The following is a 24440-nucleotide window of genomic DNA, read 5'->3' as shown; positions in this document are numbered from 1 at the left end:
AACAAAGGGAAATCCTCGGCTTCAGAGCAGAGTGTTGTGCATTGTGACAGGCCAACATTCAACTGAAACAACTGGGAGAAAAACAAATCAACCGCAAAATATCATATTTTTAAAGAAATCAGAGACCTATGAAGGCAATGAGAACCAAATTAGATATATTTCCAGAGAAGGAAGAACCCTGCCTAGGTATACTAAGTAACACAGGTTATTGTTTTTCCCAGAGTGGGGTTGGAAGGTGAAGGATAATTGTTGATTCTGGGTGTGGCCTAAGGATCTGACTTGATCCAAGAAGAGGAAATATTCTGTGGGAAGGAGAAACTATCAGATCTTTTGGCAGTCGTGTGGAACTGGCTTGATGGGTTGGAAAGGAGAGGAGCCCCAAAGGCAAGTCTAGTATTCCCAGGAAAAATTTGCTGAGCCTGGAGCAGTTCTGGGGGATGCAGGCTCGCCCAGGAAGGCAAAGCAAAAGCTTATAATATTGGGGGTACTAGGAAACAAATTCTGGGGTTTTTTTTTTTTCGCAGCAGCAGCAGCATTCGAACTTTTTTAGCTTTTATATTGGTGTATAGCCAATTAACAATGTTGTGGTAGTTTCAGGTGGACAGCAAAGGGACTCAGCCATACACCTACCTGTATCCATTCTCCCCCAAACTTCCCTCCCATCCAGGCTGTCACATAACATTGGGCAGAGTTCCCTGTGCTATCCAGTAGGTCCCTGATGGTTATTCATTTTAAATATAGCAGTGTGTACATGTCCATCCCAAACTCTCTAACTGTTCCTTCCCCTTATCCCTGGCAACCATAAGTTCCTTCTCTAAGAGAGACAAAATCTTGCTAGAAAGGGGAGGCTGAAGCAAGTATATGATGAGTCTTCACCTAAAGACTGTTGCCAGATTTTGAATCTACATGGGATGAGAAGCTAAAAAGCTAAGGTCAAAATTTTTGAAAGGCAGAACTTACATGAATGAGAAGAGAGACCAAGTTCTTAAGCATAAGTCTTGGAGGGCCACACCTGAAGGCCTAGGTAAAGAAGAGGTGAATTAAGCCTTACTAGAGCTACGGCCCATCTGATTCACTCATCCCTGATTATAGTTCCTTTATACACGATGTTTGACATATAAAGTTGTAGAGGACTTCTCTGATGATCCAGTGGTTAAGACACCATGCTTCCACTGCAAGGGCACAGGTTTGATCCCCAGTCAGAGAAGTTTTGGATGCCACTTGGTATGGTCAAAAAATAAATAAATAAAAAATCAAGGTTGTAGACATGTGAGGAGGCAGGAACACTGACTGATAAGTGAAAAAAATACTAAGAATGTAAACACAAAGGATCTGGATTTTAGAGCTAGTGATAACTTAAAGTGACTATGAAGAATATGCTAAAGAAAATTGAGGAAATTATGAATTAAATGAATTTCATTGCAAAATTGGAATCTGTAAAAAAAAATGAAAGTTATTACTGAACTGAAAAATTAGGTGTCAAATTAATAACTTAATGGATGAGCTTAAGAACATATTGGACTTAGTGTTACAGAATTAGTGAAGTACAGAGAGAAAAAATTCGGAAGTACAGAAAAAAGCATAAGAGACATGGAGGAAATTCTCAGTCTTCAGTTCAGTTGCTCAGTCATGTCCGACCCTTTGCAACCCCATGAACTGCACCACGCCAGGCCTCCCTGTCCATCACCAACTCCGGAGTCCACCCAAACCCATGTGCATTGAGTCGGTGATGCCATCCAACCATCTCATCCTCTGTTGTCCCCTTCTCCTCCTACCCTCAATCTTTCCCAGCACCAGGGTCTTTTCAAATGAGTCAGCTCTTCGCATCAGGTGGCCAAAGTATTGGAGTTTCAGCTTCAGCGTCAGTCCTTTCAATGAACACCCAGGACTGATCTCCTTTAGGATGGACTGGTTGGATCTCCTTGCAGTCCAAGGGACTCTCAAGAGTCTTCTCCAACACCACAGTTCGAAAGCATCAATTCTTCGGTGTTCAGCTTTCTTTATAGTCCAACTCTCACATCCATACATGACCACTGGAAAAACCATAGCCTTGACTAGACGGACCTTAGTCGGCAAACTAATGTCTCTGCTTTTGAATATGCTATCTAGGTTGGTCATAACCTTCCTTCCAAGGAGTAAGCGTCTTTTAATTTCATGGCTGCAGTCACCATCTGCAGTGATTTTGGAGCCCAGAAAAATAAAGTCAGCCACTGTTTCCACTGTTTCCCTATCTATTTGCCATGAAATGATGGGACCAGATGCCATGATCTTAGTTTTCTGAATGTTGAGACTTAAGCCAACTTTTTCACTCTCTTTCACTTTAATCAAGAGGCTCTTTAGTTCTTCATTTTCTGCCATTAGGGTGGTGTCATCTGCATATCTGAGGTTGTTGATATTTCTCCTGGCAATCTTGATTCCAGCTTGTGCTTCTTCCAGCCCAACGTTTCTCATGATGTACTCCACATATAAGTTAAATAAGCAGGGTGACAATGTACAGCCTTGACGTACTCCTTTTCCTATTTGGAACCAGCCTGTTGTTCCATGTCCAGTTCTAACTGTTGTTTCCTGACCTGCATACAGGTTTCTCAAGAGGCAGGTCAGGTGGTCTGGTATTCCCATCTCTTTCAGAATTTTCCACAGTTTATTGTGATCCACACAGTCAAAGGCTTTGACATAGTCAATAAAGCAGAAATAGATGTTTTTCTGGAACTCTGTTGCTTTTTCCATGATCCAGGCTTATGTTGGCAATTTGATCTCTGGTTCCTCTGCCTTTTCTAAAACCAGCTTGAACATCTGGAAGTTCACGGTTCATGTATTGCTGAAGCCTGGCTTGGAGAATTTTGAGCATTACTTTACTAGTGTGTGAGATGAGTGCAATTGTGCAGTAGTTTGAGCATTCTTTGGCATTGCCTTTCTTTGGGATTGGAATGAAAACTGACCTTTTCCAGTCTTGTGGCCACGGCTGAGTTTTCCAAATTTGCTGGCATATTGAGTGCAGCACTTTCACAGCATCGTCTTCCAGGATTTGAAATAGCTCAACTGGAATTCCATCACCTCCACTAGCTTTGTTTGTAGTAGATGCTTCCTAAGGCCCACTTGACTTCACATTCCAGGATGTCTGGCTCTAGGTGAATGGTCACACCATTGTGATTATCTGGCCTTGAGAATCCCATAAACCACTTTACTTCTCAAAGTCTAATATATAGGTAATTGGAGTTCTAGAAGGTGAGGAGGGAAGCAATGTATGAAAGAACAATGGCTGTGAATTTTCTAACACTGCTGAAAGACATCAACCCACAGTTTCAAGAATCTTACCAAACCCCAAACAAAAAAATACAAAGAAAAGTAAGTATCAGGACTTCCCTGGTGGTCCAGTGGCTAAAACTCCACATTCCCAATGCAGCAGGACTGGGTTTGATCCCTGGTCAGGGAACTAGATCACACATGCAGCTACTAAGACCCAGGACAACCAAATATATAAATAAATATTTAGGAAAAAAGAAAAGTAAGTATCTTTAGGCATATCCTAGTTAAACTGTTGAAAACCAAAGATAGAGAAAATTTTAAAATCAACCAGAGGAAAAAGACACCTTAAATTTAAAAAGTAAGTGACTTTTCAACTGAAACTATGATACCAACAGACATGGAATGACATCTTTAAAGTGTTGAAATTTAAGGGAGAAATTAGATAATCTGAATACGCTATTCCTTTATTCTCACTTTACATTTGTTTATTTTTATTTATTTGGCTGCTCTGGCTTTTAGTTGCAGTATGTGGGATCTAATTCCCTGACAAGGGATCGAACCTAGGCCCCTGCATTGGGAGCTCGGAGTCTTAGCCACTGGACCACCAGGGAAATCCCTAGTGTTGTTTTTCAATACCTGGAAAAATAATGGTGAATTGTATATTTTAATGAGGTGATACCAGACATTATTAATAGCTGTGCCTGGAGTTTAGCATGATTTGTCTGTCATTAATAATTACACTGATCCTGGAATAAATCACAGGACTAATATTAAATTAATTCAGTATTTTAAAAACAGCGACCAGAGTTGTCAGCTTTAGCTGTGGTTTCTGTGTAATGGATTTGGAATAGTTTCTTTGGTCCTAGGCAAAAAAGAGAGCCTGCTCTCAGATTATACATTTCTGTTAGATTTACTCTTGAACCTAAAAGACAGGCACGGCTGGGAACATTCATATGTGAATCTGAGTCACAGATGGACTCCAGGACGGTCTGACACATGTGTCTGCAGCCTGTGAGAAAGCTGGAGTCCGCCTGTCTCTGGAGATGGGACAGCGCCATCTGCACAGTGTTAGAGCTGAACAGTATGGAGCAGAATTCCTCACATTTTAGTGTGCATGCGTCTCACCAGGGGAGGAAGGGCTGTTCCCTTGTAGAGGGTGCTCAGGCAATCTGGGGTGGGGCCCGAGATCCGGCCTTTCCTCCAGGCTCCCAGATGGTGTTGATGGTAAAGGTGTAGAAGAAGCTGTTCTTCTTTCTGCCCACCGCTTTCCCTACTTTCCTCCAGAGAAATGTTCCTTCCTCCATTCCCACCATGAAGTTCAAGGGTAAGCTTCCATGTTCTTACCTTACTCTGTTTCCCAGGCCATAGTCAGGTGGTTCAGGGAGCAATCAGCATCTTCTCTGGCATTTTTAAACTTGGAACCAGAGAGCCAAGATCTCAGATCTTCTCAATGGAGATAATTGGTCTAAGAAGCACAGATGAGGGACCAAGGGTTTGTCTTCATGGTTCTCAGGTCTGGGTCCCAATGGTCCCTAATATATGAAAATTGATTTAAAAATCAACATCGTGACCTTTGGGGTTATGTTAGCAGCTCTGATGATTGAGTGTATTTGCATAAAATGTTTCAGGCACTTACCATAAGCAAGTCTCTGTTGCTGGGCCCTGAACATAAGAAAATGAATAGCTCACATCCTGGTTGGGGAGACTACCATTTCAGTATAATTTGGCATGTGCAGTGATAAGGGGTTATAGAAGCCCCTAGAAGCTCCTGATCCACTTGGATCTGTGAATGGCAGTCAGGGTCAGGAAAAGATTTCTAGAAATGTATTTTCAAAAGGTGAGTAGGAATTGTTTGAGGAAGCCTATGAAACTATTCCAAGTGGAGAGAACTTGCTGGGCAAAGGCAGAGATGGGATACAACAGTGTTTGAAAAACTATAACCTATTTATGTGGGAGGTGCCTGGCTGAAACTTGGGGCAGTTATGGTGAAGGGCCTCATACATGTGCTGACATGGTCATGTTTTCCTTATGTCATATGTATTTCAACAGACAACAACAACATCAAAACAATAGTAAACAATAAAGCTAAATTTCTGATTCTCTTCCAAATCCTTGACTCTGGCAGGTTCCCACTAACAACTGCTCCTCTTTATTTTCCTTTAAACAAACAGGAAATTTGTCTCGGGATCGAAATGAATGTTTAAAAGACAAACCTGATCTGCTTAAAATACCAAAATCTGTTTAAAGAACACAGAGGTTGTGACATTCGTTGACAAAGCCAGGAAGTTCAAAGCCCCGCCGTTGACACAATGTATTGAGTTCTGCTGTTGTTGGCAGCCCAGACTGCGGCAGGTCCTGGTGTTTGTCATTCAGGTCTGCATGTGTGCAAGGGAGACATTCCTGAGACCACAGGACTCTTTCTTCTTTGGGGAAACATTTGTATTTTTTAAAATGCTGTTCGAGTGCAAGAACAATAATTGGCAGTAATGGCTGCTACTCCCATCTCTTGAATGGCAAGTCCCAAGAGTAACTTGGAGTCTTTCTCATGAGCAGATTTTAGCCATTTTAAAGGTTAAAAAAAAAAAAAAAAAAGTTTATGCTTTTACTGACATCCATCTCCAGAATTTTTTCATCAACCTAAATTGAAACTCTACCCATTAAATGCTAACTTCCCATTCCTGTCCTTCTCAGACTCTGGTAAAATTCATTCTGCTTTCTACCTCTATGAGTTCAGCTGTTCTAAGTACCTCATATAAGTGCAATCATACAGTCCTTATCTGTGTCTGGTTGATTTCGCTGAGCTTAATGTCTTCCAGGTTCACCCATGTTGTAGCATATGTCAAAATTTCCTTTCTCTTTAAGGCTGAAAAACATTCCATTGTACATATATACCAGGTTTAACTTACTCATTCATCCCTTGATGGACACTTGGGTTGCTTCCAGATTTTAGCTATTGTGAATAACGCTGCTGCAAACATGGGTTTGCAGATATTTGGGTCCCGGCTTTTAGTGGATTCTTGTTTTCAAAAAGGCTATATGGAGCTCCCTTGGGTCCTCTCTGGCTGTGAGAGGAAGCTGACCTGGGAGTCAGAGCCTGGGCTCCATGGCTCCCTGACATGAAGTTGCCAGGCCCTGGAGTCAAGTCACACACTGTCTCTGGGTCAGTTTCCCCACCTCTGAACTTAGGGGGTTGATTGCACCTCTCAAGTTCTGCCCTCAGGTGTCTGTGTGTAGACCTGCATAGTCAGCTATTCCTGGTTTCTATTTGTTCCTCAGTGGAATTAGAAGTGAAGTGGACTCTTGGCACAAGCAGATTTATCATTCACACTTTCCAGTGTTTTTGAGCAGCCCTGAAGGCCCATGGCATATGAAAAGCTGTCAATTTGCTGAGGCATGAATTTGAAGTTCATACAGGGTGAGGTCGGTGTGTGGGTAAGTTGGACTGGCCACCTGCCTAGTGTCCGCCCCTCAGTGAAGTGTGACCGGCTGCTATTCATCCCTTATACAGTGACTTTTGTGAAGTGGTCAAACTTTGGTGACCGTGTGTGTGATACACACACACACACACACACACACACACACACACGTGGGATGGGGCAGGAGGCGGGGGGAATGAGAAATGCTTTAAAAAGAGAGCTGATGGTTGGAGCTGGTTATGGAAGTAAAGAAAGCAGAGAAGGGATCTCCCTGGCCATCCAATGGTTAAGACTTCACCTTCCAATGCAGGGGGTAAGGGTTCAGTCCCTGGTTGAAGAGCTGAGATCCCACATACCTTGTGGCCAACAAAATAAAACATAAAAAACAGAAGCGATATTGTCACAGATTCAATGCATGTGAGCACATTGTTGCTTCAGTAGTATCCAACTCTTTGCAGCCCCATGGACAGTAGCCCGCCAGGCTCCCTTGTCCATGGGATTCTCCTGGCAAGAATACTGGAGTGGCTTGACATGCCCTCCTCAAAGGGATCTTCCTGACCCAGGGATTGAACCCATGTCTCTTACATCTCCTGATTGACAGGTGGGTTCTTTATCACTAGCGCCACCTGGGAAGCCCACAGATTCAGTAAAGACTTTAAAAAATGGTTCACATTACAAAAAAAAAAAAAAAGTCGAAAAAACAAAACCAAACCCAGAAAGCAGAGAAGCCTAAGGAACTAAGGGTCCTTCTGGAAATAGATTAAAAAATGGCCCATCTAACTCCCCAGGAGTGCTATAGAACAAACAAGGTCACTATAAATTCCCTACAGAAATAAGACAGATCTCTTTGTGAGGTTTCACTGAGTGTCTCAGCCAGCAGAAAATTTGCTCCATGAGAGGGGAAAATATAGAGATGTTTGAAAGAGGGGCCCAGGAGAAAGGCAGGAGACCATGCAAACGTTTCCAGGAAGCAGCAGATGGAAAGGCACCAGTCTGGCTACTAAACCAACCTTATTTTCAAGTCAGAACTGGTTTGAAAATTTTCAGAGGTGTTTTTCTTGGCAAAAGGTGCGGTTAATAGGAACAAGCAGGCCAGCTGTCTATTTCACGGCAGACAAGATTCCTTCTGAGCTAAAAGAAACCTGCAGAGGGCTAGAGACGTAAGATCTTGGCTGTGACTGTTGCAAGGCATGTGGGAGGTGACAGTGTCACAGAGGAGACTGAAGGTCATATGAAAAAAGCCACTGGAAGGACTTCCCTGGTGGTCCATTGGCTAAGACTCCAAGCTCCCAAGGCAGGGGGCCCCGGTTCAATCCCTGGTCAGAGAACTAGATCTGACATGCCACAACTAGGACCTGGCACCATCAAATAAATAAAAATATATTTTTTAAAAAGCCATTTGATGAGCCAGTCAGAGCAGGCCATGTATGTGTATGTATATCCAGTCATGGTGTGCAAGTGAAATATATACAGTTACATTTGCAACTTTATTGAGGAATAAAGTTGGCAAAAAAAAAAGACAGCTGGTAAAAAGGGTAAAGGAGATGAAGATAATGGTGAAGAGTTAAGAAAGGCTTCAGAAATTTCCCGAGTTGTTCCCTTAATGCCAAGCTGCCGTCGCTAACCTCCCTCAGTACAATAGAGGCTTTTTCAGCAATCCCAAGAAATAAATGTTGGTTGGCACTCTCCCAGGAAATGTGCAGGAAGTTGCAAAAGTAAAGAGGGATTGATGAGATTAAGATTAACTTTGGTTGAGACTGAAGAAGGAAAGAGAAAAAAAAGTATGAGAAAATGATAAAGTAAGAATAAAAGGGAAGATGATAAAAATGGGCACAAATGAGATAGAATAATATTTCTACGGACTGCTGAATGTTAATGAATGGAAAACCTGGATGAAAAATATTTTTGGAAAAAATGAAAATAACAAACTTGAATCCAGGAGAAAGAGAGGATTTGATTAGGACAGTGACCATTAAAGGCCACCCCAATTAGGGCTTCCCTGGTGACCTGTCAGATGTAAAGAATCTGCCTGCCATGCGGGAGACCTGGGTTTGGTCCCTCGGTCGGGAAGATCCCCTGGAGAAGGAAATGGCAACCCGCTCCAGTATTATTCCTGGGAAATCCCACAGACAGAGGAGCCTGATGGGCTACATCCATGGGGTCACGAAGAGTCGCACGCGAATGAGTGACTTAACACTTTCACTTTTCACTTTCAACTAGAACCTCCAGGTCCAGGGGTGGTCAGGTCAGAGTGGAGACCCCAGTAAAGACCATCTTTATCCTTTACAGAAAAAGAAGCAGGGAGGCTGATGTATTAACTTATGTGGTTTGTATAACCTTGTTTCTAAAACTAGACAATCGCATTGCAAGATAATACATTTTAGGCCCACTTCATTTATGACCATAGATGCAAAAGTCCTAAATAAAATGTCAAACAAGAAGAGGGGAGGATGGGGGAAGAAGAGGTACTCTTTGAGATAAAAGCCAGCACTCCGTTTTCACTTTGAGAAATATTTCCTCTCGTCCTTTGCGTTTCGCTTTGCAGCTGTCTCTCTGACTTTGTTGTCACTTCTTTTTTGTTCCTGAAGACACCACAGGTTCTTTTTTTGTTGTCAAGGTTTTTAGGTGCAAATCGATACAGGGAAGCAAATAGAAAGTGACCTTAAATGAATAAACTATTACAAAGGTTCTACGATCTCACAAGGTTTCTATACTGAGAGTTCCAGGTTTATATTTACAGACTTCTTTTTGAGATGGTAAATGAGTGAAGATGAGACTCATCAAACATACTTCCTCCTTCTTATTGTTTAAATTGTTTAAAAACATGTCTGGCTGCACTGGGTCTTCTTTGCAGCGTGGTCTTTCTCTAGTCGTCATGCACAGGCTCATTCATTGTGGTTGCACGGGCTCAGTTGCCCCACAACACATGGGACCTTCATTCCCTGATCAGGTATCAAACCCATGTCCCCTGAATTGGAAGATGGATTCTTAAACCCTGGACCACCATACTCCATACTCCCTTCTTCTGACCATCTGCTTGCTGCCTTGTTCCCATCTTGGGGCCTGAAGAGGCCTCCAAGACAGGACATGACATCCCTTTGAGTGAGATGGTAGTTGATATCTCTGAGGACACACAGCCTGAGTGACCTGTCCTGATCCTGCCTGCTTTTTACTTCTCATTGCAGAGGCAAGTTCTTACGGTAACTTTCCTCACAGAAGCTGCTTTGCATTTCAGAGTGCAGAATCCTGGGAGAAAAAAAAAAAATCTTACCTGATCCAGCATTTCAGAGTTGGTCTTTGGTTCTCAAAACTTTTTGTGTTGACTTTTTAGAGGCATCTTGGAGGTCTGAGTCCCATTACTGCCACTTCTAAGGGTTTTTTTTTTTTTTTTTTAATTTCTAGCTCTGAGAAATGTGGAGTAACTTTTCTCTCCTTTGCCTCGTGTTTTCTGCTCAGTCACTGCTTCAGTCATGTCTGACTGTGTGTGACCCCATCGATCATAGACCATAAGGCTCCTCTGTCCATGGGATTTTCCAGCAAGAATACTGGAGTGGGTTGCCATGCCCTCCTTCAGGGGATCTTCTTGACCCAGGGATCAAATCCTCATCTCTTTTGCCTCCTGTGTTGCAGGTGGGTTCTTTACTGCTGAGCCGCCAGGGAAGCCCATTTACTGGCTCCTAGATGTTTGCAAATAATTAATGACTTCATTGCTTCCTCTCTTAGGAAGAACCTGGTTTCTCAGAATATGTGCATTGGGCCAGAAAAACAGGGACATTAGGACAGGGCGAGAGACAGTGCTGTTGGTGAAGGTGGGTCAGCATCTCGGATTTTAGCTGGAGGATCTGGGAATGGGTGAATGGATACTTCTGACCTTGGGGGTTCTTATGCAGCTGAGACAAGATGGAAACAGGTATTCTTGCTCTGCCATTGCCCTGGAGAGAGAGGAGTGTGATTTCAGTTGTGTGCCTTCTCTTTCGAAAAATTTGGAAATTAAATGCTTCTTTGAAGATTCTCATCTCAGAATAGACGAGGACTTAGCATTTTCTGTGAAACACCAGGGACCAGGAAGTGTTGGGGGAGGGGGGGTGGGAAAGACAGAGTGGGAAGACACAGCTGATGTCTGGGATCTGCACTGCCACCAACTAATGGCTTTGGAGAAGGTCACCAAGGTCCTGCTGCGCTGATGACCTTTTGCTGAAATTGTTTCTGCAGGTGATCACGTCTGGCTTATCGATATTGCTGTTTGATATAATTCTGACCAGGGAAACCATGGGATGGTAAGTCTTCAGCAGAGAGAGGAGAGGAAAATAAGTTCTTTGGGTTTCCTTGGGATACTAATATTTGCTCTCCAATGTTAGTGCGCATGTTTGGGGTATATGTCCTATGGATATATAAATAAACATACATTCAGAAGAGTGCTTATATCATGAATATTTTCACAAACTGAATATATTATATCTAGTACAGCCAGCATTCAGGAAGCAGAGCCTCACCAGGACACCTTTCAGCCACTCATCCACACAAGAGTAACCACTGTGGGTGAACCACTAATTATGTGTGTATATATAACTACAACTGTAACTATAAATATATAACTATAACTTTAACTGTGACTATAACTATGTTTGTGTTTCTTCCTTTGATCCTTCAAGTCATTTTTCTCTTAAACAAGCTCCAAACCATCCTCGTTTAGAATGCACTCACCCATTTGCTTAAAGACAGCACTGCTTCTCCCTCCCATATTTGAGCACAGACCTGAAGAAGTGGGGGAGTGAGCCCTGGGGACACTGGCTGAGGGGTAACAGAAATTGCAAAGGCCCTGAGGTGGGAGAGTGCTTTGTTTGCTCAAGGAGCACTGTGACCGGAGCAGCTTGCTGGGCGAGAGTGGTAGGAGATGAGGCTGGAGAGGTAGTAGGTGGTTGACCATGTGGGCTCTTAAAGGCCATTATAAGGGCTTGGCTTTACCATGAGCGGAGGCGGGGAGGAGTGATCCAAGGATTTTTGAGCAGAGCAGCCACACGCTCCTACTTTAAAATCACGTTCCCCGGTCTGCTGTGTGGAAGGTAAGGTGGTAGGGTTCTGCCCCTGAACCCTGTACACAGACTGCTGATCAGCGACTGAGCACATTAAGACTTTGATCTACTCCAGCTTACTAATATTCAAACCAGCTGACATGATGATCACCAGGGTCGTGGTTGTCATCTTCAGGGAGGGTGAAGGTGAGGTGGGGATGATGGTGAGTTTAAACTGCTGGGACTGCTGTTGCTCTCCTCAATCAGTGGGCATGCTATTTTGGGGGCTGTGTACTTCGGTAGGGCTTCCCAGGTGGCGCTAGTGGTAAAGAACCTGCCTGCCAAATGCAGGAGACGTTAGAGACCTGGGTTTGATCTCTGGATCAGGAAGATCCCCTGGAGGAGAGCATGGCAACCCACTCCAGTATTCTTGCCTGGAGAATCCCACCCTGGCGGGCCATCTTCCATAGGGTTGCAAACAGTCGGACACAACTGAAGTGACTTGGCATGCACACTTATATTTAGGTATTTTATTTTTTAATTTTTGGCTATGCTAGGTCTTGGTTGCTGCATGCAGGCTTAGTTGCCCCGTGGCGTGTGAGATCTTAGTTCCGGGACCAGGGACCAAATCCATGTCTCCTGTATTGGAAGGCGGTTTCTTAACCTACAGACCAACCAGGGAAGTCCTATACTTATATATATATAGTAATGTATGCTATTTGCACCATAAGCAAGGTAGTCAAAACTACCATAATAGGCAGCAAAATTGAAAGGCAGTCAGTGTAGGGTTAACTTAGGGAAAGGATGGAGAGTCATCAAGACTGTTGCTTAACAAGTTATAATAGAAATATATCAAAAATGGATAAGCAGAAGGCAGAGATCATTTACCTAGTTTAAAATGACAATTCTTGGCCAGTTTCCAAACCCGAGTCAGTTCTCAGAATCAGAATCCATCAGCTGACGAGAAGATCAGTTCCTAATGAATAAAGATTCAGCAGGAGACATTTACGACAATACAGAAATGCATCCAGCAAAAAGTATAGACCCTCTGTTTCCATGGTTTCCACTTGCCAGAAGTCACACGAGTTTGGTCTGATGGTGAGGACAATGCACTATTTGGCCAGGGAAGTCTGTGCGGAGGGAGGTGGGCTCTATTGTCTATAAAGTGAAACCACGCTGAGTGGTACTTGTCGCACCGAGCCTGCCGAGCCTCTCAATGACCCGGACATGGGTCAGTCCTTCCTAAGTCTTGACCCAGCTTGCCAGCTGCTGGCCTGGTGACCCACAGCTTTCCTTTCCTGAGACCACGGCTTCCTGCTATATGGCCTAAATCACTAATGCAGCACCTTAAGGAGAATAATTCATGTTGGTTCTCGCTACTTACATTTCTTAACCTCTGTTTTAAAAATGAAAAACAAACCTAGGTCCACTTGAAGTTATATAATACTTATTTCCATTCCAGTTTGAATATATTATTTGGCAATACCCACCCCAACTCCCAGCACCAAGGATGGCACTCCAGAACTGAATTGCAGACAAGTTTTGGAGGTTTTTACATTTCTTTACCAGTATGATGGAAAGAAAAGCATTTTATTTAGTTTTGCTGAAATAAGGCTTAGTCCTAGAAGAGCCGTATTTTTTTTCTCATGCTTGTTGTTTAATTGCTAAGTCGTGTCTGACTCTTTTGCAACCCCATGGACTATAGCCTCCCAGGCTCCTCTGTCCCTGGAATTCTCCAGGCAAGAATACTGGAATGGGTTTCCATTTCCTTCTCTAGGGGATCTTTCTGACGCAGGGATCGAACCTGTGTCTCCTGCATGTGCAGGCGGATTCTTTACCACTGAGCTACCAGGGAAGAACCTCTCTTGCTTGGTATGAGAGTAATCCTAAGGGTTGGCTTCCTTCACCATTTCCCCAGTTTTTGCATTGGTTTTCACATTGGACCTGCAGAACTGTTACCTTTTGCTCCAAGGCCACAGTGCAGGTTGATGGGGCCACCACTAGGCCCCATGTGACCAAGGCAGCCTCCTGCCCCCCAGGACAACTTGTAAATAATCCCCCATCTTGTGCTGTCATAGCCCCCCCCCCCGCACCCCAACTCTCTCTCTCTCACACACACACACACACACACACAAATGGTATCAAGTTTAAACATCAGTATGAGGTTCCTGTAAGATGAATGTGAGGGGCAGGACCAGGCTCTGGGAATACCATGATGAGGAAGTCCAAGAGGCAACTTTGCATCTCCTGTGGCTTTGGGCTGGAAGGGGTTTGTTCAATAAACAGATATTTTCTGGGACCCAGTATGTGTCAGGGCCAACTCTTGGATAAAAGTGAAAAGTCGCTGCCCCTGGGATGTCCGTAGTTACTTATCTTCCTGCCTGGTGTTAGTTGCTCAGTCATGTCTGACTCTTTGAGACCCCAAGGACTATAGCCCACCAGGCTCCTCTGTCCATGGGATTCTCCAGGCAAGAATACTGGAGTGGGTTGCCACCCCCTTCCCTTCTCCAGGGAGCATGTCTGTATCTAAACCATCCACACTGACAGAAATGAATCTTTTTGCTCATGGCATTCTGTGAAAGTGGTTTTCAGTTTCTCTCAGGAGCCCCTAATGGGGCACTTCCTGCCCTAAGAAGAAAAATGGAAGGAAAAGAAAAGTTAAGAAATATTTCTATACCATCCTCTTCCTCCTCCTCATAATCTCTTCTCTCCTTTTTAGTAATAACTAACCATTTATTGACCAACTACTATATTTCAGACATTTTCATATTAATATTATATATCTCATTAACTTTCACAGCAACCCTCCAAGTTAGCCCCCATTTTAATTTAAAAAAATATTTTTGGCTGTGCATGGCATGTGGGATTTCTGTTCCCTGACCAGGGATTGAATCTGCACCCCTTGCATTTGAAGCAAGGAGTCTTAACCACTGGACTGCCAGGGAAGTTCCCCAGTCCTGTTTTAAAGATGGAGAAGCTAAGGTTCAGACATTTAACTGTTTTTTTCCCCAAGATTTTAGAGCTACTAGGTGATTGGAAGAAAGGAAAGGAAGTATTAATTGCTCAGTCATGTCCGACTCTTTGCTACCCCATGGATCAGGCTTCTTTGTCCACAAGAGTCACCAGGCAAGAATACTAGAGTGAAGAGCCATTTCCTCCTCCAGGGGATCTTCCCAATCCAGGGATCGAACCTAGGTCTCTTGCATTGTAGGTGGATTCTTTACCATCTGAGGCAACCTCTAATGTTTCTCTTCCCACCAGTCTGATCATTTATAAGGAGTATCTGGATGATTCGGCAGCAATACAGAAGGAGTATTACCTAAGACACATTGGCCCTATTTCTTGTTCAGAGACTGACACAGTGAACTAGGAATGTGCAGTGGAACATTTTTAGGAAAAGGATCTCACTGCCTTGGATTTTTAATACTATAAGTTATATTTCTGTGAATTAACAAAAAAATATGTATTGAGTGTATGCAAAGCATGTGGAAGTCATTAAGGAGCATAAGACACCATCCAGCCCTTGAGTTTTCAGGAGAAGAAGTCATAAAGATAATTTCTGAGGTAGGATAGTAACTGTTTTTTTTTTTTAATAAATAAATAAATATATATATTTGGCCGTGCCACTACCGCACAGCATGTGCGAGCTTTCTCAACCAGAGATCAGACCTGTGCTCCCTGCATTGGGAGTGTGGAGTTTTTGTTGGTGGTGGTGGTTTTGTTTTTTGTTTTTAAGCCATTGGACCACCAGGGAAGTCTTGGATAGTAAGTATTTGTATGCACAGTGGGTGTGAAGAACAGAGGAGAGAGAGAGGCCAGGGTGATAGGGAGGGCCTTGAAACTGGACCTGATGCAGAAGGGAGAGGCTTACTCAGGCTGTGGGTGAAGGACTTGGTCCCTCTGGCCCTGGGAAGACAGGGAAGAATGGAGGGGCAGAAGGTGCCTATGGTGAGACTTAGCAATTTGGAACTGGGCTGGGGCCGGGGGCGGGAGCTGACCCTACAGTCCCTCCTTCTCCCCCTCACCTGTCCTCCCGGGAAGGCAGAACCCAGATGGTGGGCAGTTTGACGTCCAGAAACCCAACCACCAAGGTATCCGGGTGCATCCTTGAGACTGTTTCCCCAGTTTCTATACCTTAACCTTCATCTATTATCATGGCATCTGGGCCACAGATGGGGAAAAAATAGAGTGACAGACTTTATTATCTTGGGCTCCAAAATCACTGTGCCTGGTGACAGCAGCCATGAAATTAAAAGACGCTTGCTCCTTGGAAGAAAAGCTATGACCAACCTAGACAGCATATTAAAACGAAGAGACATCACTTTGCTAGCAAAGGTCCATATCGTCAAAGCTATGGTTTTTCCAGTGGTCATGGATTGATGTGAGAGTTGGACCATAAAGAAGGCTGAGCACCAAAGAATTGATGCCTTTGAACTGTGGTTCTGGTGAAGACTCTCGAGAGTCCCTAGGACAGCAAGAACATCAAACCAGTCAATCCTAAAGGAAATCAACGCTGAATATTCCTTGGAAGGACCGATGATGCTGAAACTGAAGCTCTAATACTTTGGCCACCTGATGTGAAGAGCTGACTCATTGGAAAAGACCCTGGGAAAGACCGAAGGCAGAAGGAGAAGCAGGCAACAGAGGAATGAGATGGTTGGATGGCATCACTGATTCAATGGACATGAATCTGAGCAAACTCTGGGAGATAGTGAAGGACAGGGAAGCTTGGTGTGCAGCAGTCCATGGGATCACAGTGAGTCAAATACGACTGAGTGACTGAACAACAACAGCAACCTTTATAGTGACTATCTCAATTCTTGATGGCATTTTTTTTTCGAATAATTCTCATTGACTATATTTTGTATGCAATTTCAGAATGAACTCAAAGAAACAAAAAAACAAAACCCAGGTGTTGAACTGAGTGTAAGAAATAAGCGTGAGATGCTCTGCAGTGGGGAGGACGTGCTTAGTCTGAAGGTTCCCACAGTCGTCTGTGGGAGCCGTGCCTACAGGCTGTCCCACATCCTGTGGACTTCATGGTATGCCCTGAACACGATGGAAAGAAGGGCTGTGTGTACCCAAGTCAAGGAAACAGCATGTGCGATCATTGCAAAAGGAACCTTGACTTTGGAATTTCCTGATTCTTGAGAACTCTTGAGTTTAAGGATGGTGTGTTTTCAGCCTCAAAGAATTTTCCGACCACAAAGTGAACCACCAGAAGAGGAGTGTCAGACTGTGTTTCAGATTTCCTGTCTTTTGCACAGGGCTGGTCTGCATTGTCCGTAGACTGGGTGTGTTCAAGCTGTGACTGGGTGACCGGCTAATTGGATCCTGGGCAGGAATCCATGGCCCATCTCTGCCCTTTGGGAGCCTAGACTGATCAGAAGTCACAAAAGGCTGTTTGGTTTGGACCGACTGTGTTTGTCTGCATAGTTATCGTTTCTTTTTTTTCCCTTTGATTTTCAATTTTCAAATTATTCAACATTTAGAAATCAGGTGGTTTCCCTGTAAAAGTCCAGATCTCCAGATTCTTTCAAAAATATGGAGCAGCTGTTAAGTTGGGCTTGCACGCCCACATGGCAGCAGTTGCTGGAGTGGGTGGAGGTGAGTAGAAGCTGTATAGCCACACCACTGCAGTTCAGCTGAGGCTGAGGACCCTGTATCCACTGACATCCTCACCTCCATTGCTTGTATGTTCATTCATTCTACCAGACGTGCTTACTGGGTTCTGTAGACACAGTTCAAGACCCCAGTGAGGTCACCATCTAGGATACCAGGGTACATGTCATTGTCCATCTTCTTGGATGGGCAGCAGCTTAGATGCACAAAATAGCTCATTGTCTGAAGAAGATTTTTCACCCTCAGTGCTGTTGACCTCTGCTGTGAGGGGCCATCCTGTACCACATAGAATTTTTAGCAGCAAGCCTAAGCCCCACCTCACCAGGTGCCAGTAACACTCCCTCAATTCCAACAACCAAAAAACATGTCCAGGCTTTGCCAGAGGTCCTCTCATTGGCAGAATCACCACAGTTGGGAATCATGGATCTAAAGGTTTGTGGTGGTTCGTGGAGAAAATGCCATTTGGAATTTCAGCAAGATTTTAAAGAACCTATCTCCTCATTAGAGATTTGGGTCGGCCCCAGGCTCAGGTCCTTGGCAGCCCCTGCCTCCCCCACTACGTGCCTCCATCAGCAGGTACCCCAGGAAGTGCCAGGTGGGTACTTCCTGCCTACCTGCTGCCTGACGGTCCTCCCGGAAAGGGCTGTTTCATTCACCTTTCCATCTCTCTGTCTGGCACTGTTAGCTCAATCAGTGGGTCCTGTACTCAAGAAGAATGATAAACCCACACCCCCAACGTCGGTCAGCTCTTAAAGCCTTTAATTAAAAGCAGCTGCTCTTGTCCAGCTATCTTATCTTCTTTTTAACGATAAAAGCCCAGCATTTTAATATCTATTGCAAGCTCAGTAATTTAAATATCCAGATTCAGATTTGTTTTTACATTAACAACATTCTAGGTTATGTATCAATATGAATTCCCAGTATTCCAAAATTTTGGCAAAGGGAATTCAACACATTCCAAAAAAAAAAAAAACATTCAGAACTGGGAGCGGTGTTTCTGTCGAGTAGAATTATTAATAGTTGTTCGTGCTTTTTCTTTGAATGCTCTTTAGATGAGGAGAGTCACTTTTCCCTGTGAAATAGTTTAAGTACAAGGAGAGAAAGGAATCACCAAAACACAACCTCTTTGTAGGATTTGGTAATCAGCTTCTCATTTTTGCCCATCATTCACTGGGCTTGCTATTGACCCTGGGTTACAAACATGGTGGTCACTTCAACTTGATCCTAGTCTCAACCTCACCTTTAGAGAATGGTCTTATATCATCTCTGAGTAAAGATGTCTTTGCCTTTCGTTTTAGGGGAATGCTTAGAGACTGCCTAAGTCTATTTGTAGAAGAGTGAATTTCGGAGTAAAGAAAGAACTTCCTCCAACATACCCCAAAGTGCAGCTAGGATCACAGTGTCTGCAGTTTTTTAGCGGACTTAAGAATCTGAAACCTCTTCTTTAAAATGCTGAGAAAGCTCTTCTGAATAACTACACTCATTATTTTTCCACATAGAATAATTAATCAGATTGTGAATCGTCGCAAAGCAAGTCCCCAAGGGAGTGCATTTATTTTGGTGAGGGAAAGAGAAAAAAATGGTTTGGAATCCAGATGGGAAAGTGGGGAGCAGGTATAAGAATTCCATCACTCACTGAGCAAATATTTATTGGGTGTTGTGTTAAGTGCCAGGCCTACAGCTGAGAAAAGAGTACAGTCTCTGTCCTCAGTCTGGAAAGTTCCATAGAAATTCATTGAATCACCACAATAATAAATGTAAGTTCGAGATGGGGCCTTTGGCTCCTGATAAGAGAGAAGAGAAAGAATGGAGAGACGCTGAAAATAAATAACCCCCTGGAAGAGAATTGAGTGATGACTATTTCTGGCTGGCTCTGCAATCTGAATGTTTATGCCTTCGTTACATGAAGTTTGTTCATTTCAGGAATGATGGGGATTACAAGATTTGCAAACAGTTCAGTAAAGCTCTGACTTAAACAGCTGTAATGCTATTAAGATTCCTGCACCCCGTGTCAGCGTCTCCCGCTGTTTAGAAAACAGCATCAAAGCTCACCTCCCTGGCGCTCTTAAGGGTAAACGGAACCAGGTTTGTTTTCATGTCAGCATTCTCTAAAGCTGCTCGGTATTTTATTAAATCGCTAAACCAAGGGATGCAATGCAAAGGTTATTACACTGCAGCATTGTTCTGAGGCTGGGGGAGGGAGGGTGGCAAAGAGCCAGCCAAAACCCTGTTCTCCCCAGTGATTAAGGAAGATTAGTGGAAATGATTGACCCCCTGTTACATTTGCAGAAATAAAACTCTTCCCAAGTCAGAGTTCTGTACTGATCTCACATCAGGTCATGGTGACTCTGTGCTCATCCAGGGATTTAAGAAGACGGTGTGTGTGTTCTTGAAGGAATGCAGAAGGAAACAGCAGATTGGCTTAGAAGGCAAAACTGGGTCTTTAGAGGTGAGCCTGTGTGCAGAATGGGCTTTTCAGGTGGCTCAGTGGTAAAGAATCTGCCTGCCAATGTAGGAGACGCATTAGGAAGATCTTCCTTAGCGGAGGAAATGGCAATTTTGCCATTTCATTTCATTTTCAGTATTCTTGCCTGGAAAATTCCATGGACAGAGGAGCCTGGTGGGCTACAGTCCATGGGGTTGCAAAGAGTTCAGACACGACAGCACACACGCATTGTGTACAGAACAAGTGGCTTCCCCTTCCTGGGTCCTTCTTCATCCAAAAGAAGTGATAGAACCCACCAGCATCTAGGACTGTCCCCAAACTATGCCAGGGACAAGTCCAATGGGGTTGTATTTAAAAATACAGTCTTTTGGAACTTGGTCCCCAGTTTCTTCCAGAAGCAATGCTATAAATGATGAGTATAGATCTAGGAAAGTCCTCTGAAATCTGTTTGGTTTGTAACAAACTTCAGCTACATTATTACGAATTCAGTGTGTGTTAGAATTCATTGACTTATTGTCACTATTTGTAATACTTCTGATTGGGGAACTAAGATCCCACATGCCATGTGGTGCAGCCAAAAAAAAAAAAAAAAACCCAAAAAACAAACACCTGAGCACAGTTTGAACTCGGTGTATTGTTTTCCTGTTCCCACTTAGTTCACTCCTTTATTGGAAATGGTTCATGGTAGATGTTATCTTTAGGTCATAGTCACCACCATAGATGACTTTTTTCACTGAGAACAGAATATATACGGCCTAAGTGTATCTGATACATTTTATGCCTTAGACATATGTTAGGACTGTGGAGGTGCCACTACCCAAGTATGAGTGTGTTGTGTGTGGGTATGCATGAGGAGTGGGTATATAGGAAGAGTACGATGCTGGGGGTTAAATGGAGAAAAAAGGAAGAACAAGGCATCAGAAGGGCTGTTGGCACCTCTGAACAAGAGCACGTTATCCTCAGGGACCCCGATCACAAGCCTTTACTCATGGCCCAGCCCAGGCCTCAGAGGTGCTTTGGGGGAAGAATGATGGGGGCTTCAGACAGACACTAGAGTGTCTAGTAAGAAGTTTAAAATAGAAAATGTGCAAACCTTCAAATGTGTTACATTTTAGGCATGTAAAATCCACCTCTTTCTCAGTCTTCCATTCTGCTATTTTTCATTTTCCTTTTCACTGACCATAGATCTTTCTGCTCTTGGGGGAAATTCATGAGTCTCCATTTGTATTTTGTCTTTAAATGTTCTGTTAGTCTAAATGAAATAAAAGGACTCAGAGACTGTCAGCAATCATAGGATTATGGATACATGCATGGTTTCTTATCCATCACTGTAGGAAAATGCACCAGTGGGAAGCCCTCCTCCTATGTTTGGGCCAGAGAGCAGTAAAGAAGTGCAGTCAGCATCACGTGGTCAGGATGGTTGGGACACGTCACCTTTCTCCCTGAGGGACAGCGGAGGTTTACCCTGGACGACTGGGCAGTCCGGGACCTGACTTGAAGTCAGGCGGTGTGGGCAGGGGACAGGATACTCAGCTGCATGATAAGGGAGCATCACTTGTCCTACGGACACTGGGCAACTCCACAGTCCACAGCCTCTAGGCTCCAGAGAGGGCAAAGCTGACCTCTTGCTGTTTCTCGCAGCCTCCTGCTTGGCGGATTTGGAGAGGCCTTGCTGGTTTTCTCAGAGCGGAAGGGCTCCTAAACCCGGGAAAAGTGGATCCCAGGCTGTAGTGGAGAACACCGCGCTGTCCAGGTGATAGAGGAAAGCGAGGATGGAGGAGCGCCACTGCTCGCTGCAGCAAGGAGCACTCTCTTTCTGGGGTCTCTAGGATGCTTCAGGGAGTGAGTGGACTCTGTCGAGAGACTCCCCAGGTCCAGCGGATGGGCCCCACGCCCAGGTGTGCAGAGAGAGATGCAGGGTTTCACCCGTGTGGGGATGGCTCTGCCTTCTTGGATTGCTGCGCATGCTCCTTATTAAACACCCTTCAGCAAGCAAGCTTTCACTGCCGGGTAGTGGAGGTATTGTATGTATTTTTGGCTTTGTTTTGTGATTTCACAACCTTGAAGTCTTCTCTGAGGATGTCCTTTCCTTGCTGTCAGGTTGACTTGCCTCAAACCCACACTCACTCACTTAGGGGCACACAGAAATTGCATGAGGGGGCTTCCCCTGGGGGCCGAGTGGGGGGCAAATGGGAGTCCTAGGCCAAGTAAGACGCCAGCAAGGACACTGTTTCTCTTGAGCACTGACGACTTTCTGTGGTTGTGTGTTGTGCTGAATTCTGAACACCCTTTTGGGCCCACCATCAGGTTAAATTGGTACTGATGATTACCCAAAGGTAATGATTACCACTGATGAATAAGCACTGACGGATGAAACAAACATAAGTATGTAAACACACACATATTTTTATTCATAACCCATGTAATTCCCTGATAGAAGAGTTTTCAAATCACTGGAACCTGAAATATATTTTTCAGGCCAGATTAGAAATGTAAAACTCTAAATCTTGCCTTTATGGGAGTCTGAAGAAATTAATTTGCATGGAATGGTCATTTGATTCTGAACTTCGATGGTGGTTTAAGAAAATAATGTCTTAACTGTAAATATTCCTGCTCATAAGAGGTTTTCTGAATACATTATACTCTGCTAGGTGTCAGTTTGGGTCATTTTGAGATGTCAAAGGTAGTGAAGTCCAGAGAGTCCTGTCTGGGCAGGATCCAGGCATTGCAGGATTGGACACTCACGTCAGTAATGAAGGAGTATCTCCAGCATCTGGGAAACAAGCCTTGTCCATTCTTGGCCTTGTGAAGACTAAGGTCAGCTGAGTTAGGACATTCTTCTCACACGTTTTCTCCAAGCCATTGCAAAAAGAAGCAGAAGATGAAACAAATAGGAATGGATTTGTATATGTAGACCTTGAGTACCTTAAATTCATTTCCTTGTCTTTTCCTGGTCTCTGCTTGTCATTTAAGGTAAAGATGTTCAGAGTGACCTTTATACATATATAGTTGCACTTTGCTTTTTGTTCCTAATCTGTGATGTCAGACTTGCTGCTGCTGCTAAGTTGCTTCAGTCATGTCCGACTCTGTGCGACCCCATAGACAGCAGCCCACCAGGCTCCCCCGTCCCTGGGATTCTCCAGGCAAGAACACTGGAGTGGGTTGCCATTTCCTTCTCCAACGCATGAAAGTGAAAAGTGAAGGTGAAGTCGCTCAGTCATGTCCGACTCTTCACGATCCCATGGACTGTAGCCTACCAGGGTCCTCCATCCATGGGATTTTCCAGACAAGAGTACTGGAGTGAGGTGCCATTGCCTTCTCCGGTCAGACTTGCTACTCAGGATCAAATAGAAAATCTGGGTTTAGAATTTCCCTTGTTCTTTTACTCCCATAAAACCCTCTCTGTACTATTGAGGCTGGTTCCCTGTTTGCGGAAAGTGACATCTGTCCAAATGTCATCTTATATCTGTCCTTCCAAGTGTCATTTGAGCAAATGAGATTCCTGAGGCTAGAAAGAGCTGTACAGGGTTAACAAGCCCCCTCCCCTGTTCTAGCAGAACTGACTTCAATAACAAAAGTTAGCAAGTTGCAAAAGCAGCAAGTTGTTTTTCTTTTTAAAGAATCTCTAGCAAGGATTTTTGTGTGTGTAATTTTTTTAAAAAACTGCGTTCGAGAATTCCATTGTTTTTAAAATCTCAGGTCTTAGTTTGACACCAGCAAGAGGCAGAGGATAGGTGTTACCTCAATATATTGTTCTGTTTACTTTAGCATCCATTTCTTCATGGGCTTTTTTCTTCAAGTGTTAACCACCATCTTTTATGCCCAAGTTCCCATGCTCAGCTCTGATCTGAGGATGACCCTGTTGTTATTCAGTCACTAAGTCGTGTCCAACTCTTTGAGACCCATGGACTACAGCACGCCAGGCTTCCCTGTCTTTCACCATCTCCCTGAGCTTGCTCAGACTCATGTCCATTGAGTCGGTGATGCCACCCAACCATCTCATCCTCTGTTGTCCCCTTCTCCTCCTGCCTTCAATCTTTCCCAGCATCAGGGTCTTTTCTAATGAATTGGCTTTTTGCATCAGGCGGCCAAAGTATTAGAGCTTCAGCTTCAGCGCCAGTCCTTCCAATGAGTATTCAGGACTGATTTCCTTTAGGAGGATGAACCTAGAGCTCTGTAAATCAAGGGACTTCTGTCTCCTTAGCTCTTAATCTTTGTGGCTCTCTTGGTCCTTGGGCCCCCAGGCAGGGAATCCACAGATAACCCTAGCACTCTCTTTTACCTGAAATGATCCATTTGGTCAAGACCTATCTGGGGCATGTCCTTGCTGGCTGCAAGTCAAAGCTAGGGTGTTTTTAGTGTTTGTTTGTTTTTTTAAATTTGTCCAAATAATGAATATGATTTCTGTCAAGAGAGGCATGGTTCTGTCTGGTGGTGTATTATTACAAATTTGCTATGGATATAAAGAAAAATAAACCATTTATTTTCTTGATAATTTGCCTTTCTCTTCAATGTTGACAGGAGAGTAGAATACAAAAAAATGTTATCCTGGGGGAGTGAGTTCTTATATTTTAAACACAGGCCTAGGGACTTCCCTGGTGGTCCAGTGGTTAAGACTCTGTGCTGCCACTGCAGGGGGCACAGGTTTGATCCCTTGTTGGGGAACGAAGATCCCTCATGCCCTACAGCCAAAAAGAA

The 24440-nt window shown here is 43.9% G+C and overlaps 1 protein-coding gene across 3 annotated transcripts in view; it reads left to right on the top strand.

Annotated features, from left to right (window-relative positions):
- TMEM241 (transmembrane protein 241) overlaps nt 1-24237 on the top strand; it is a 115154-nt gene extending 90917 nt beyond the window's left edge. The window contains exons 15-16 of one of the 3 annotated variants that reach the window (XR_005725227.1): nt 10875-10939; nt 21384-21405. Coding sequence is in view for 2 of the 3 variants with exons in the window: in XM_040264724.1 (XP_040120658.1) it covers nt 10875-10939; nt 21384-21444 (126 nt within the window). In the remaining variant the exon portion in view is untranslated. Of the gene's footprint in view, nt 1-10874; nt 10940-21383 lie in introns of all 3 variants that reach the window. The other 2 variants (XM_040264724.1, XM_040264725.1) reach the window with 2 other exon arrangements.
- The last annotated feature ends 203 nt before the right edge of the window (nt 24238-24440 follow it).

The sequence above is a fragment of the Oryx dammah genome, unplaced genomic scaffold, assembly GCF_014754425.2.
Source record: "Oryx dammah isolate SB20612 unplaced genomic scaffold, SCBI_Odam_1.1 HiC_scaffold_22, whole genome shotgun sequence".
NCBI classification, from domain to species: Eukaryota; Metazoa; Chordata; class Mammalia; order Artiodactyla; family Bovidae; genus Oryx; species Oryx dammah.
The sequence above is the reverse complement of the archived record's forward strand: the minus strand, read 5'-3'. Positions and strand labels throughout refer to the sequence as shown.